The following is a 14,339-nucleotide window of genomic DNA, read 5'->3' as shown; positions in this document are numbered from 1 at the left end:
TTCTCCCCATATTCAGCAATCTTATCACACAGGGGTAAAGTTTAAAAACATTTTATTTCACGAGTAAATCAACATCCATTTACCAAAAATCCAATATTAATTTAACAGTCTTCAGTGTGAGACAGATAATGACAAATTTCAACTATTTTACAGTTGATCCCCCATTACATTTTTCACATTCTTCATAGCCTAGCTCTAGTTTTATTCCACAAAACTATGGAATATAAGCTGAGTTACAAAATGAATTATTGTCTAAAAGAGCAAATGGAAGCATCGGCTATTCAACAGTTTCAAAATAACAGCCACTGCAACCGGTGTAATTAATCTGTAGGCACTTATGTTGCATTACTGGGCTGTGCTGGGTCGGCCTGAACAGTTTTCCAATGGAGTGGTCGAGAATATCACATGACAACAACCCTAGTGCAGGTTGACATGAACAACTGTGCGTGTGGGGAGAGAAAAGGAGATAAAAAAAAAAATTGTCAAGGGTTCCTGAGGTGATGGAGGCTCTCCTGTGGGAAGTGCCAGTCATTTCTCTTCATCCAAACAGCAGCAGCAGCACGATGCAGACAGAATTCACTGCTATCAATGGAACTGCAGAGCAAGTGACAAATTATATCATTAAAACATTAGGGGTGGGAAAGTTGCTCAATCACTTTTAAATGAAAATATTAGTATTATATGAAAGTAGAAGACTTAAGAAATCCAATGGTAACAAGTATGTCATAAATCTTGGTGAGGGAAAAACTAGGATGGCTATTTTCAAAGGGGTCTCTTGTCCCCTGGCCTCAAGATGTGTGAATGAAAGGGGCTCTATGGACACTCACAGGTCTCCTCTTTGCAGACATGCCCACCTTATACTAATCCTATGCAGCCTGGGGCAAAACCCATGCAGGTTTTTGCATGCAGTACAGTACATATATGCATCCTGGGGCCTAAAGAGTCTTGGAGCTGCATAAATTGGGTCTGACTGGAAAGCTGAGACTCTTGTGGATTCAATGAGCCACATTTGATTCATGTGTGATGATGTTAGGCCCCATAGGAGCCATCTCATTGTAGTGAAACTGTTTTTTGAAACTTGACTTAATTGCATAAAATGACCTACTGTGACCTCTAGAATTAAATAAAAAACACAATAAATACAAATACATTATAATGTTAAACTGCAACACTTGTAGTGTGTGTGTGTGTGTGTGTGTGTGTGTGTTGGGGGGTTATACCTCTCATCACTGTCCTCACAGAGCGGACAAGATTCATGAGCTGCACTTTGATGCCAGGTTCATCACCAAAACCTCCGACACTTTGGTCCACTCCCCATCCGACTGAGGAATAAAATATAATCCCGTTAGCTAACCAGTGTCACATAACCACAGATTAACAGCTGTGTTAGCTTTAAAAGTTGGGTAGCTAGACTCGACTTCACAGACTTCCTGATGTGCATTAAAGGTCAGTAAGCCAGTTACAATGATGTTATTCTCCACTGGTGTTGCTGGTTGGCGTTTAGTTTGCTACAATCCTGTCGGAGCTCTTAGACAGTTAGCTTGAATTAGCTAGCTAGCTAACGTTGCCCGTTGTCGAGCAGCACGGTTAGCCAGAGCTACACCAGGCACGTCACATTCAAAGGGAGTCACTTACTTTTACTTAGAAACCTCTCTTCGTGCAACACGGCGACGGCATTAACGCACAGAATAGCTGCTTGAATAAGGGAATACAAAGTAAATGCCATCTTTTCACTGTCGGCAGCGAGCTGGATATTTACCTCTGACGTAGCCTACGGTGGCCGACAACCGACAAACTTCTTAAGTCCTTGTGAGACGTTCAGGTGCAGGCGTCCGGACCAATGCCTGCTCTGCAGCGGACCCGTTTATTACGTTTCTTAAAGTATCACGTGACCACATATTGAAATCCTCCCCAGTTTTGTTGCAGGCATATTTACATGCAGATACTCAGTTAGTGTCTGTGAATAAGTAGCATTTATGTACCAGTGCCCCCTGAGTAAGTATGGTTTTTGCCGAGCCATTTGCAGTGTACCACAATTTAAGACCCATCATTGAGTGTATATTGTACTGCAGCTCGTCATCAATATCAGCCAGTGGAACAGTGTTGGATTTACTTTATGCTCTTTACTGAGAGTAGCTACATTTTACTCTTAAGTTGACTACTACTACTACTACTACTACTACAACTGAAGTACAATATCAGCTAAAAGTCAAATATTCTGGCAACTTTCCACCACTGCAGCAGGATAACACTCCCTTTGACTTAAACATTGCCTTGTTACAGCATATAAAAAAAAAAAAAAAAACATAGTGAGATTGTGTAACCTCAAAAACAATAAAGCTTTTGCTGCTTGTCCTGAGCTGTGGTTTCAGCAGCCAATGTCACTGTAAACAAGTACACAAAATGGACACTAAAGGCAGAGTCATCATGAGAATAAAAATCTTTATTAGTGTTTTATGAAGTCTGCATAATATGCCACACGCCTGAGAAGCTTATGGTCAGAAAAGAACTGCTCTATCAATACCGCCCTCTACTGGTAAAACAACTGCGACATCTACTGTACTGACTGCTTTGCAAAAGATTACTGTTAAATACACACATACTGTACTACTGTTATGTATATGTACGTCTGGTCCACGTCAGTTTTGTAATGTATTTTTTCACATTCATATGTTGTAGGCCAAAGATAAAAACAATGTAACACTGGACCCTAACACATGGTTCAGTTCCCCAAATCCAAACTCACTAGGTGCACTTAAAGTACAATCACTAGTGCCGTAAGGTAAACACATTTACATCAATAAAAGGAGAGGGGAAGGAAAAACAGATGTTAAACTCGCAACAGCCACATAATGACAATAATGGCAGAGTGCAAGCTAGTAAGTCTTGTTGTACATACTGTATTTTATAGACAGGAACGAATACAATACACACATTAACACAGAATGTCCCAGTGTGCAGGCTCATTCGCTCTTCCTTTCTGATGTAAGAAACTGGAATACTGCCGTGTTTCTATAACATTTTAAAAGCCAATTATATCTGGTTGACCTTTACCCGCTTAACTAAGCACCAAAGGGCTTCAAGAGGTCAAATGAGTGTTTTCACAAAAGTGAAGAGATGAATGTCCATTAGTAAGTTGTACATGCCTCTGGAGTCAGTAAAACCATTACAGGAAAGCAGATTCGGGTTACAGGCAAATCAATTGTGTACTTTAAATGCACCAGATTTCTTTTGAAAAAAAAAAAAAAAAAAAAAAAGATAAAAACAAGCTACATCATGTGGGGCAGTGATTTTCTTACCAAGACAAAGGGCTTCAATTGGAACTGGATTCAAGCTGAAGCTTTTAGGTAAAATGAAGGAATGATCCATGCTCTCAATGTCACTTTAAAAACAGCTGTGGTCTTGAAAATATTACTTTAATAAAAAGTGAACGACAGAAAATTTTAAGTATATTTATATATAAAAATACATGAGAATACAAAAAAAGTAGCAAAAGAAAGGGGATATAGGCTAAAAACAACAGAATGAAATTCATTGATACCTTCAATTTCTCCTGGTGAGACTTTTTTTTTTTTTTTTTAATGCTTCACCTTGGAGAGCCCCTGGACTCCCAGTGTCATGTCAAAGAGAAAAAAAAAATCTTTCACTAACAGCTGATATTCTCTGGTCCCTGCCCAGCGCACCCCGCACACCCTGGCCAAGATCTCATTAGCTTCCATTCCAGGCTGTTCAGTGGGGCTGCAAATCAACTAAACCAAGGACACGGGAGAGTGCCATATAATGACAAAGAAGTAAACTACAGCCAGACCGAGTTTGCAGTTTGTTTTGGGTTTCTAATTTTTCTTTTTTTCCTTTTACTAACATTCCTATTTGTCTATTAAGAGGTATGTCTTATAACGACACACATCAAGAGTTTAAAAAAGGGCCATTCTGGCAAAGAGAAGTCAATTCAATCAAATTTCATAAACACATTGTGGCGTTTTCCCTCAGAGGGGAACAGCCACCAAGGCCATCGTTTCTCACCCAAGCCAACTCCCCCCTGACAAAAGATGGGTCCAAGTTTCCCAGAGAAAAGTAAACTTAGGATCAGAACAATGGTTGGGGTGGGTTGGACTAAAAATCATTTTAGCATTCAAGCTTGTGTTACTCATACAAGCAATCTTCAATACTGAGAAACTATTCACAGATATTTTTGGTATTTCCCCCTGCTTCCTGGACTAAAAACCAATATACATTTTATTTGTACCACAAATAGATCTAATATTAAGGATTTGGGGAAAAGCAATTTAACAAGGTGCATGACATAGATGGGTAACAAAGTGCCAAATTCCATACTGAAAAGTCTGTTTTTTTGTATGTGTGTGTGTGTGTGTGTGTGTGTGTGTGTGTGTGCATTGTGTGTGTGTGTGTGTGTTTGTGTGTGTATGTATAAAGTTAAAACAGGGACGTGGAACTGGGCCACAAATACTATGAAGTATGTTACAGAAATTCATTCTGTGGGGTTTCTATATTTTTTTTTCATGATAGGACTCACAAGTTTAGAATTTCATGATCTTTGTAATGGGCTGACGTTTTGGGGTGTTTCCTTTAGCTGTTTAGGACATACTGGAGCAGCGCACAGACGGGGAACCCATCTGGGTCAGAACCTTGTCCAGCCACTGCAGGGGTCCGTTCAAATGCAGCTCGATCCAGCAAGGAGTGCTTGTGACAGTCTGCCGCCTAGGACACAAAACATACATCCATGTCTGGCTCTGCTGATTCCCACTCTTTCAGTCCTGACCTGTAATCTTTGCAACTCTGAAAGGAAATTAATCTTATTCTGCTGCTGCACTCACTGTAAGATGCTCTGGATAAGATTATGAACTAAATGCTTTAAATGTAAGACTGACATAAGTCAAGTACAGGAAGCAACACTAGACTTAATTTTGACCCTTTGTTCAGTGGTAAAACACCCTGGTGTATTGTGCAACACTGCAATTCCTCAGTCACTCAAATATCCCACTTTGTGGACACTTGTCAAAACTACATTCCTGTCCAATTATTACATATTACTAAATTCACTATATGGGGCACCACTGGTATTCAAACAACTGAATGATAGTTAAGATGAATAATGAACGCTGATAAAGCAGTCAACATTACTTCATGGAAACAATTAAGGACTCAATTTGAACAAGTTCGCCCTTCAGTATAATACCAAATGCTCACCTGTACTCGGCTCCCCAGCCTTTGACAAAGCTCATGCGGATGGTGCACATCCTGGTGAGCTGGTACACAGCCTCAAAACCTTGGTTGACTGACTGGGCCAGCAGGGCTGCAAATTCCTGGTTGTTGAAGATTTTCAGATTACAGCCTGCAGGAACACGACAGATAGTAGTTAGTGTGTTGTCCCTGTGGCTTTTTAAACACGTTTGATTTATCCAGGGTCGGTCTGCGGAGCAAGCACAGCCTTTTTCTGCTTTAAATGAAAACAGTCACATACATTCACTCCTGCTCAGTAAAGCCACAGGCTTTCTTCTATTAACCAGTGGGCAACTCCTCATGAGAACAGGCAAAGAACAAAGAGTTCTGAAGCCAAGTTACTCAATTTTAGACTGTGCTTCCAGTCACAAGCCAATTTCTCTGCATGTCACAGTACCAGCAACTACCAAATCTCCAGCTGATGAGTAAGTGCCATTAGCAACACTGAAGGACTGAAAGAACTGAACTGACAAGTTTGTGATTCACAAAGAACAGCTACTACATGTTAGCAATAAAAAAGGATAAAGCGTTGTGCACAGCTTATACTATGAAGGAAAAAGGTGCTGGAGATTGCAAAAAGATCACAACTGAGAAAAATGCTTGGTGTGTCACTGACACAAAAAGGCAGTTTACTGAAGACATCCTGGGCATTGACAGCATGGTTACAGCACACACAACATGGAGTTTTTTTTTTTTTTTACTATGTGCTGTTGTTTAAAATCATAAAAGATCCCCCACATAGATCATCAAGCGGATTCCAAATTGGGCAGCAGTTACGATGCTAATATATTAAACTTGTTTCCTTTGAATTTGGAAGGGGGGCAATTTTACACTAGCTGGCTAGGTTCATACATGTTGTTACATGAATCGTTAGCTAAATTAGCTGAAAACTGCCTCTAATTTACTGAGTGCCATACAGCACGTTACCTGGAGGAATTTTGCACACTGTTGCCGGGTGCCAGCCATACCGTTGGTTGCAGTTTGGACTCTGGACAAAGATGGCGCTATCACTCAGACACTCAGCAAATACCTCCCCTCCAATGTAGTACAGTCTAACTCCTCTTCCTGTAGACACACATCAGAATCAATTAATTTACTTTCCAAGTGCAATAAACAAATGTGAAACTGTCTCAGTAACAGGATGCATTAGTTTTGATGTCTAAGCTACACTGGTGACACCCTTGTGATATGAACACCAACACAACACATACTTTGTCTCTACTGTAAAAAGAATAATGTGAAAAAAGGTAAAAGCTTTTTTTTCTGAGCCTATTAGAAAATTGTGATTATGTGCACACTCTATTTCTAAGTAATGCTGTAAGCCATGACAATATTTTTTTGCTGTACAAATATTTGACAATATACATTAGCTGGAAAGAAGTAATACACGCACATCTCTAGCTGCTTGTAATGCAGGTAATCTAGGAATCGGCTGGCGTACTCTATATAAGAAATTAACTCTGGCTGCTGGCCAAATGCTGATGACTTTTTAGTTGTGGCTATTAAGGGCTTTCAGTAGTTAGTAGTTAATTTTCTATCCTTGATGTAATTTGGCTGATATAATGAAAGTGGCTGGTACATTTTGATCATTGTGGCCTAATGTTCAAAGTTTCATGCTATCTCAAGTTGATAAGAACCTCAGTTTCAAGCTTAATATGGAAATAGATCAGGTGACCAGTTTCCAGTAAAACACTGTACCCCTCCGACCAATAGTGCCTTAAGATTTTGGGTAAGGTACCTATGTGCCTCCTAGTCATCTCCACAGTGGCATTCCTGTTGACATTAGACAGCAGGCCCAGGCAGAAACGCTCGGAGTTGGATGGGTCTGTGAAGCCATCCACCGTCAGCGAGGGCTGAGAGGCGTGGAACGTCTCGCCCACACGCTGGTTCAGTTCGTAGTAGGCTATCGAGCACCAGAAGGCTGGCTCAGAGTAAGTCACCGGCTGCAGGTCTACAGCAGAGGATCAGGCCGCAAAGTGTTAACACAACCATCTCATTTTGAAACAAGGCGCCTCATGCTCAAACTGCAGGACTAAACGTTAGGTGTTCCTAGTGTATGTGTGCGTGCGAATGTGCGTTGGTGAGGTTGTGTGTGTGTGATACATCATCTAGTAGCATTACAATGAGGAAGCAGCCCCACAGGGAGGCTAGATGGTGTAACATACACACTACCTGAGTACATAAAGCACTACCACTTGTTCATATTAGTGCAGTGTAAATAAGAACTTATTGTGTCTTACCCATGCTGTGATTGACAGGGGACAGAGTGCTGGGAGATAGTTCTGCAGGAGAACCTGACATGGACACAAAACAGAGGGTCATCTTTGTTAACAGGAAATCATGCAGGGTGTGTTACTGTAAAGCAGTTAAATAAGCACAATTCAATGAAGAAAAAAAATCTAAATACTGTATTTCCCCAATTAATAGCCCGGGCGTTTAATACGCAAAATCAACTTGGAGCCCAGGCATTTAAAAGAACCAGGCGGCTATTCGCTGCAGGCCTTTATTTATTTTTGCACAGACCTGCACCAGACCATTATTGTGATGACAGTTACTGTCCAACATATTTACAGTCGGTCGATTTAAGATTATGGTACACCCTTTTTTTCTAACGTTAGCTAGCTCTCTTATTTTGACAGAAAATGGAAGTGCCGCTCAGTTATTGTGCGGCTAACTGTTTACTTCTGCAAAAATAAGGTGAATAGCCTAATTTTGGGTTTACCTCAATATAATGCAAATAATCGCCCCGGTGGTTATTGGGGTGGACGTTTAATATGCAAAATGGGTGCAGACCCCAGGCGTTTATAAGAACCAGGTGGCTATTTGCGGCCCGGCGATTAATTGGTGAAATACGGTAATTTCTTTCAACATCAAGTGGAAAATTATTACCTGTATTACATCATTCCATATTTCTAAAATATGGAAAATGTGGAGGATCCAGTCAGTAAAACGTGATGCAATTTTTCTAAATGGATACCTGGGTTTGGGACAAAACCATGTGCACTTTCTATTGCTTGTCAGGAGGAAAAGGATGTGGCTTTACAGTGATATTACGTTCGCATTACTCTTTTCTTAGCATCCTTGTTGACACCCTTCTTGCTAATTTTACTATGTTTACACTGTATGCCACATATGTGTTTTCAGTATTTGCTAAAAACAGATTTATTTTTTTAAGGACAACACAAATTTCACTTTGACTCAGCTAGGGAGGAGAGGATGACAGACAAAAGAAAAACACAGGGAGATGCTAGTCTAGGGTACCTGTGTCCATACTTTGATTCATCTGTTGATCACTGGCCTCCCCATCCTCACTGATATAGCCTGGTGGTGGAGTTTCTGTTGGAATGAGGTTAGAGAACAGGAAATGACTTGTTAAGTTGTGGTATAGTCAACTCAAAATTATCATGTGCAACATTTTACCCTTTCTACACTGTCAAAAATCATGTGTATCATAAGCTGATGCTGGGCCCATTTTGCTTGCACTGGAAAACCAGCACCACTGGCAGCCAGTCTGTTACTATTGCAGCCAATTTCTCTGTATTTACAATGTCGGACTGTCACTTAGCACTGTCCATCTCTGCAGTGCCCAACCTGTAGTTTCTAACAGCTCAGAATTCACATTCAAACTGCCCTTGCTACCAAAATGCTATCAAACGTCTCACTCTAGTGCAACACACTTTGCTGATTGCTGAAGCTGAGAATCAGTTATTAAACCAAAGAAACTTCGTTCTGTCTAAAAAAGCTCTCAGACAAAGAGGAAAAATGATAAATTCTGGGCCAGCTTTTACTAGATGAAGAGCATTCAGATGCTAAAGGACTCAAGTTGGGTTGAAATTTGGTTTTTCTCCTTCTAGACATGTAACTAAACTAGCACCTTTGCTTCTTTTTTGGCATTTCTGCTTTATTTCAAAACGAATCACATGAAGCAAATGGCTCAGCTCAGAACTGAGCCTAGGCTGCTGCAGTAAGGACTGAGCTTTAAGACGTGGTACCAGCTGTATCAGAAGACCCCTAACTAGCGTATATATTATAGCTATTGCTATTCTAGCTTTGCAGCAAGAAGCTTTGCATACACAGTTATCTACCCACTACTATATTAAAAGGTATTTATATTAAAAGGTCTCTTTAAAATGATACTACAGTATCTTGTAAGCACATCACAGTTTCATCAACAGTACACAGAAAAAGTACATATAGTAAGATGATTTGAATTAATCTATCACACATTGGATTAGTCAAGTAGAACAGATAGTCTAACCTGGTATATAGTTGTTTGGAGGTTCAATTCCTGCAGGAAAGTTTGTGTTCTCAGGTATGGAATGAGTATAGTCATCCAGAGGTGGCAGCTCTGTCAGGATTTCCGAGTGTCTTGGCACGAGAACGGGAGGCAGCACTGGAGAATACGGTACAAGCATTAGTTTCAGAGATTAGGGTTACACCAATGTGTTTTTTTTTTTTTTTAAGTTGACACCAGTATTTGTTGGATTGAAGCAGTCAGTAGCCAACGTGCTGTGCCACTATCAATCTGATTAAATATAACCACTGTCATATAAAAAGATTTACAAGTTTTTGTGTTCTGTACAACTTTAACCAACGACCAGGTTTTAACAAAATACCAAAATCAGTCCCACATGTCAGCACATCCATGTTGGTCTAACCCTTGTAGTCACTATAATGTTCAACAAAATAATGAGCAATGTCAAATTCTAAAGAACAACTGTAAAAAGAATGTCTTATTTATTTTGGTTCTGTGATGTTTATTCTATGTCTTATTTTTATTGTCTGTATCTTTTTATTTCATTTTAAATTACACCATATAGGATAAACAAACCTTTATTGAACCGAGTCAGAATACATAATGATACGAGCTGACATGAAGTTAAATTTTATAGATTTGCAAGGGGGCCAATGGATAGATTGGTAACTCACAGCAACAATCAGGCAAAAGAGAAAGAAAATGTGGAGAGATATGGTTTCGCTGCATCTAAGTATATTTGTCTGGTTCCATAAAACAAAACCGCACAATTATGGCAGGAGGCATCTAGTGGTTGACAAGTGACAGGTAGTGCCAGCTCACCTGGAGTCTCCACCCTCTGGTAGTGGTAGGGGTTGATGCAGACCTCGTCCTTCTTGAGGTGGAAGGCATACTCACAGGCCTCGATGGCACGCAGCTCGTGGTGGCTGTGCAGGTCCGGCCATCGCCACAAGCGGCAGTAGATAACATGGGGAAGCCCCTTCCTGTGGGAGACCTGCAGGCGTCCATCCAGGGATCTGATTGAACAGCAACCAGGAGATGATGTTGAGACAGGTGGGAGGCACACAGGGGAGGGTAGATGGGAGAAGGGGAGGATGATGCATATTATTGCCAGGGAGGGGAGGGGAAAATGGAGATGGAGCAAATGGGGGGAGTGACGAGAATGAGAGGCAAAGATGTTCTCAATGTCCGTCACCCTCCCAAGACTGTAATGACATCTTTCCCACATCAAAGTTGTATGCAACACCGTACAATAGTTGAGGATAGTCACCTGGTTTGGTCAGGGTAGCTGTATAGGCCTGATGTATCCCACTGTTCTATCGTATTTGGTGTACTCAGTCCCCATATTTCAGAGCAATTGCTGTGCACAGAGAAAACAACAAAACAAAAACAAAAAACAAATGATAAACATGGGACATGGATCATTCAGAAATATCAGTATGGGTAATGTAAACATTAAAAGGCCTCTTTTATTGGAGTCTTATGGGGAAAAAAAAAACACATCAAATTCATTTTCAGCGAGGGAAATGAAAGATGGGAACTTCAAATAAGAGAAGCCTTTTTGATAGAATCAAGGGGAAAAAAAACATAACATGGAATTCACTAACACACAATGAGACTGTTGGTGACACAAAGCATTCTTAAACAATTGTGGCATTGTATCGAACACTGAAAATAACTCAAAACTTTTTCACTACAGCCATTTATGTCAGAGGCAGTGAACTTATCTGGAGACATTCAAACAAACACTGAAGACACACAATGGGACAAAAGGGGGGGAAAAAACGGAGGAGGCAACCTTGGAAAGGAGGACATTTCCATTTTCAGACATTCTCAAAACATTCACGAGAAAATGGTCAGAAATCAAAAAGATGGAATGAGGAAGAATGATGAAGTAGTTGCTTCTGAATAACAGGACAAGAACAGAGTCTACATGTGTAATGCTAAAAACACAACACCATGTACTAGGCTTAATTAACTTAAGTGGGATCTCAACTACCATTCTTAATCACAATATTCTGGTTTGTAACAGGGCAGGAAAACGGCTTTTGTTCACCAGCCTTAGTAGCTTATATACACAATAAAATTCAACAGATACTTTGACTGTGTCACTTGCAGTAGCTGACAGAAAGAACAGACCCACCAGCCACAACCAACTAACATAGGGCTAGTGGCAATTTCCCACATTGGTATTAGCTCTTAACCCTTCCCCTCTCATGTAAGAGAGACACTGGGTTATGAACTACACCAGAGACATCTATGAGAAATAATTTCATTCACATTGAGCCAGCCATTGTATCTCAACAAAAATATAACAGTGCTGCCTGGAACAATTCTCAGGCGATAACAACCAACCAGCTATCTATAGACACACAAACATCTGACATGCTACTTGGCAGCACATCAGTGAGGAATGAATCTGTTAACACGGTGTTCCCTGTGAACATGAGTCTAGGCCATCAAGGCTGGCTGGCTGGCTGATAAAGAGAACATCCTCTCTCACCCCTTTTTACATCGCTCCCCGTGAGAGTAATACACATCAGCCTCACTGTCGGCACTGTTAAAAACAAACAGGGATGTGATTTTCCTGACTGTACCAGAACAACATGTTTTGGAATTCCAACAACCATTCATGTATAATGGGAAAGGTATGTTGGTTTACTTTTTTTTTGTATCCCGACCCACATCACTGAACAAACGTTTCCACATTCTCAGCAGTTTTATAATGTCAGTAGTCATGCAAGGAAATGACAGTTTACAAATCTATATGTAAGATCCCTATCTCTTGAGGACACTATGTTTCATGGTTTCGTGTTAGGCAGAGGTAGTAGGTTAGGTCCAAGCAAGTAGGCTTGTAGACACATTAGAAACAACTGCCTAACAAGCACAACAGCTGCTTTTCATCTGACACGTAAATGAGCAGTGACTGCGTGTCAGTCGATATACCTGGGGATGGTGACACACTTGGTGTTGCAGTTCTGTGTGGTGATGGCTTTCTCCAGCTCGTCCAGCTGGCCTGTCTTCTTCAGCTTCTTCACCAGGCTCTTCACAGCCTTCTCACACCACTTCTCTTCTTGTCCGTTCTGCTCTCCGCCGCCCGCTCCACCTGGACCGCTGGCTGACTTCTTCCAGCCCAACAGCCTCTTCACCACAGGAGGAGTGAACGGCAAGATGGAGGACATCTTGGTGGGGCTAGCCGAGAGTCTCCAGAGAACTCAACACACGGTCACACACAGAGGCAGAGGGGACCTGGAGGCACGACGTGGGCCCTTGCTCTGGTGTGGCCCCTCTACTGACCAAAGAGTCACAGGGCGGAAGCCAGCGCTAACAGGGTATATTCAAAAGGATGGACACCTTGGGGGAAAGTAAAACACAATGTAAATTATTATTAATGCAAACAAAACACAGTGAAGAGTGACTGAACACAGGCTTATAACAACATCCAAATTGCTGAAGTGCACCCACACACGAGATACGTTTTGCAAGAATGCAAATTGCAATAATGAAACAAGTTTATAAGACTGCTGTCAGCAGCGGTGGCAACGTTACATAACAGAGCCTCTTGCCTCTTAAGTGGAGCATTCAGCGAGTTGAACAAGCAGACAGTCCACTTGACGTTAGCTTGGCACAAATACGGCTGGACATGCAGCTACCTTGCAAACTTAACAAAGTTCACAAATAGGGTGTGCCTGAATGTGGCACATTCCGGTGGACACAAGCCATCATTCAAGCTATTAATTAATTAACATAATGAACAGCCCTGACTAATGAGCGCAATTCAATGAATTTGAACAACGAGTGTATTTGTGACAGGCCCCCCACTGCTAACACCAACTGGCTTGGCAAGTTAGCCGAAAGGCCGGCTGCTAGCTACCTGATGGGGGGCCTTGCTTGGAGTCAAATCACAACAATAACTTCACCGGCGTTAGTCCGCCGCTCGCACTGAAAGTTAACCAACAAATATCGCCCAAACTGCGTTTTACACTGGTATTCGACATAAACACCAATTACCAATCTGTTGAAAATGCTACATGCAGATACCGGAGTCAATCTGTGGAGGCTTCCTTATCTAGCTAGGCCAGCTAGCGTTAGCCTAACTCAGCTAGCTGCCAGCTTGTTATCAAAAATCCTTTTGTTGTGATCCACGGAGAGCCTCCTGTGCGCAACAGTCAAGTCGCGCTACTTTGCTAACTAACCTTAGCTCATCAACAAATCCAAGACCACAGAAAGTTAGGAGGACATATTGCCAATTTTAACATTGTCTTTCAATATGCCTATTGAATGTTAGGAACTTGTACTCAAAATAAGAGACATGGCACCGAAACCGGGGAGAAAATGAGTTAGCATCTGAAACGGAACTCTTCCAAACTGCAGCCTTGCTCTCGCCTAGCTAGCGCAAGCTAGGTCGCTCACACAAAACACAACACGCTTCAAAGTCGAGAAAACAACAACAAAAAAAAACCATTTCGGTAGTTACCCCAGGTATTATGCTCCACGACTTCACTTTTTGTAGAAAAGGGCGTGCACTGTTCAATAAGCACCTTGCTGCAGAAAAGCGGCTGAATTGTTTCCTACTGCAGCTATTTTTTTTTTTGACAAGGGGCTGGCTGGCTCTTCTCAAGTTGCTGCTAGTGCTACTGGAGCTAGTTAGCCCTGTTGGGTAGACCGGAACAGCAGACTCACACAAACATGCTCGCTACGGCCCGAGTCTTAATCCGCCCTCTGAAAAAACGATTGGAGGATTTCAAGCAGATGCACGCTAAATAATGCACAAGATTGGGTCGTGTCCGTGACAATCCTTATTGTTTATTTGACAGCATGGTTTGTTATCTGTCATTGGAGA

At 41.4% G+C, this 14,339-nt stretch overlaps 2 protein-coding genes across 4 annotated transcripts; both read right to left on the bottom strand.

The window, feature by feature from the left end:
- Positions 1–35: 35 nt before the first annotated feature.
- On the bottom strand, positions 36–1,789 carry LOC115364659 (immediate early response 3-interacting protein 1-like). The gene is made up of 3 exons (XM_030059187.1): positions 1,636–1,789; positions 1,221–1,322; positions 36–594 (listed from the first exon to the last, which is right to left on the bottom strand). The coding sequence occupies exons 1-3, from the start codon at positions 1,724–1,726 to the stop codon at positions 539–541; spliced, it is 249 nt and encodes an 82-aa protein (XP_029915047.1). The 5' UTR covers positions 1,727–1,789; the 3' UTR covers positions 36–538.
- A 633-nt stretch (positions 1,790–2,422) lies between these two features.
- Positions 2,423–14,332, bottom strand: LOC115365126 (mothers against decapentaplegic homolog 2). Of its 3 annotated transcripts, none has more exons than XM_030059928.1 (11): positions 13,974–14,321; positions 12,443–12,850; positions 10,767–10,856; positions 10,319–10,512; positions 9,500–9,634; positions 8,515–8,577; positions 7,482–7,535; positions 6,980–7,192; positions 6,169–6,306; positions 5,209–5,353; positions 2,423–4,719 (listed from the first exon to the last, which is right to left on the bottom strand). In XM_030059928.1, the coding sequence occupies exons 2-11, from the start codon at positions 12,676–12,678 to the stop codon at positions 4,596–4,598; spliced, it is 1,392 nt and encodes a 463-aa protein (XP_029915788.1). In that variant the 5' UTR covers positions 12,679–12,850; positions 13,974–14,321; the 3' UTR covers positions 2,423–4,595. The 3 variants fall into 3 exon arrangements, with proteins under 3 accessions (XP_029915788.1, XP_029915786.1, XP_029915787.1); XM_030059927.1 differs by having other exon boundaries at positions 4,596–4,719; positions 8,503–8,577; positions 13,974–14,332; XM_030059926.1 differs by lacking the exon at positions 13,974–14,321 and having other exon boundaries at positions 8,503–8,577; positions 12,443–12,678.
- Positions 14,333–14,339: the final 7 nt, after the last annotated feature.

Source organism: Myripristis murdjan, chromosome 9 (assembly GCF_902150065.1).
Source record: "Myripristis murdjan chromosome 9, fMyrMur1.1, whole genome shotgun sequence".
Taxonomy (NCBI): Eukaryota; Metazoa; Chordata; class Actinopteri; order Holocentriformes; family Holocentridae; genus Myripristis; species Myripristis murdjan.
The sequence above is the reverse complement of the archived record's forward strand: the minus strand, read 5'-3'. Positions and strand labels throughout refer to the sequence as shown.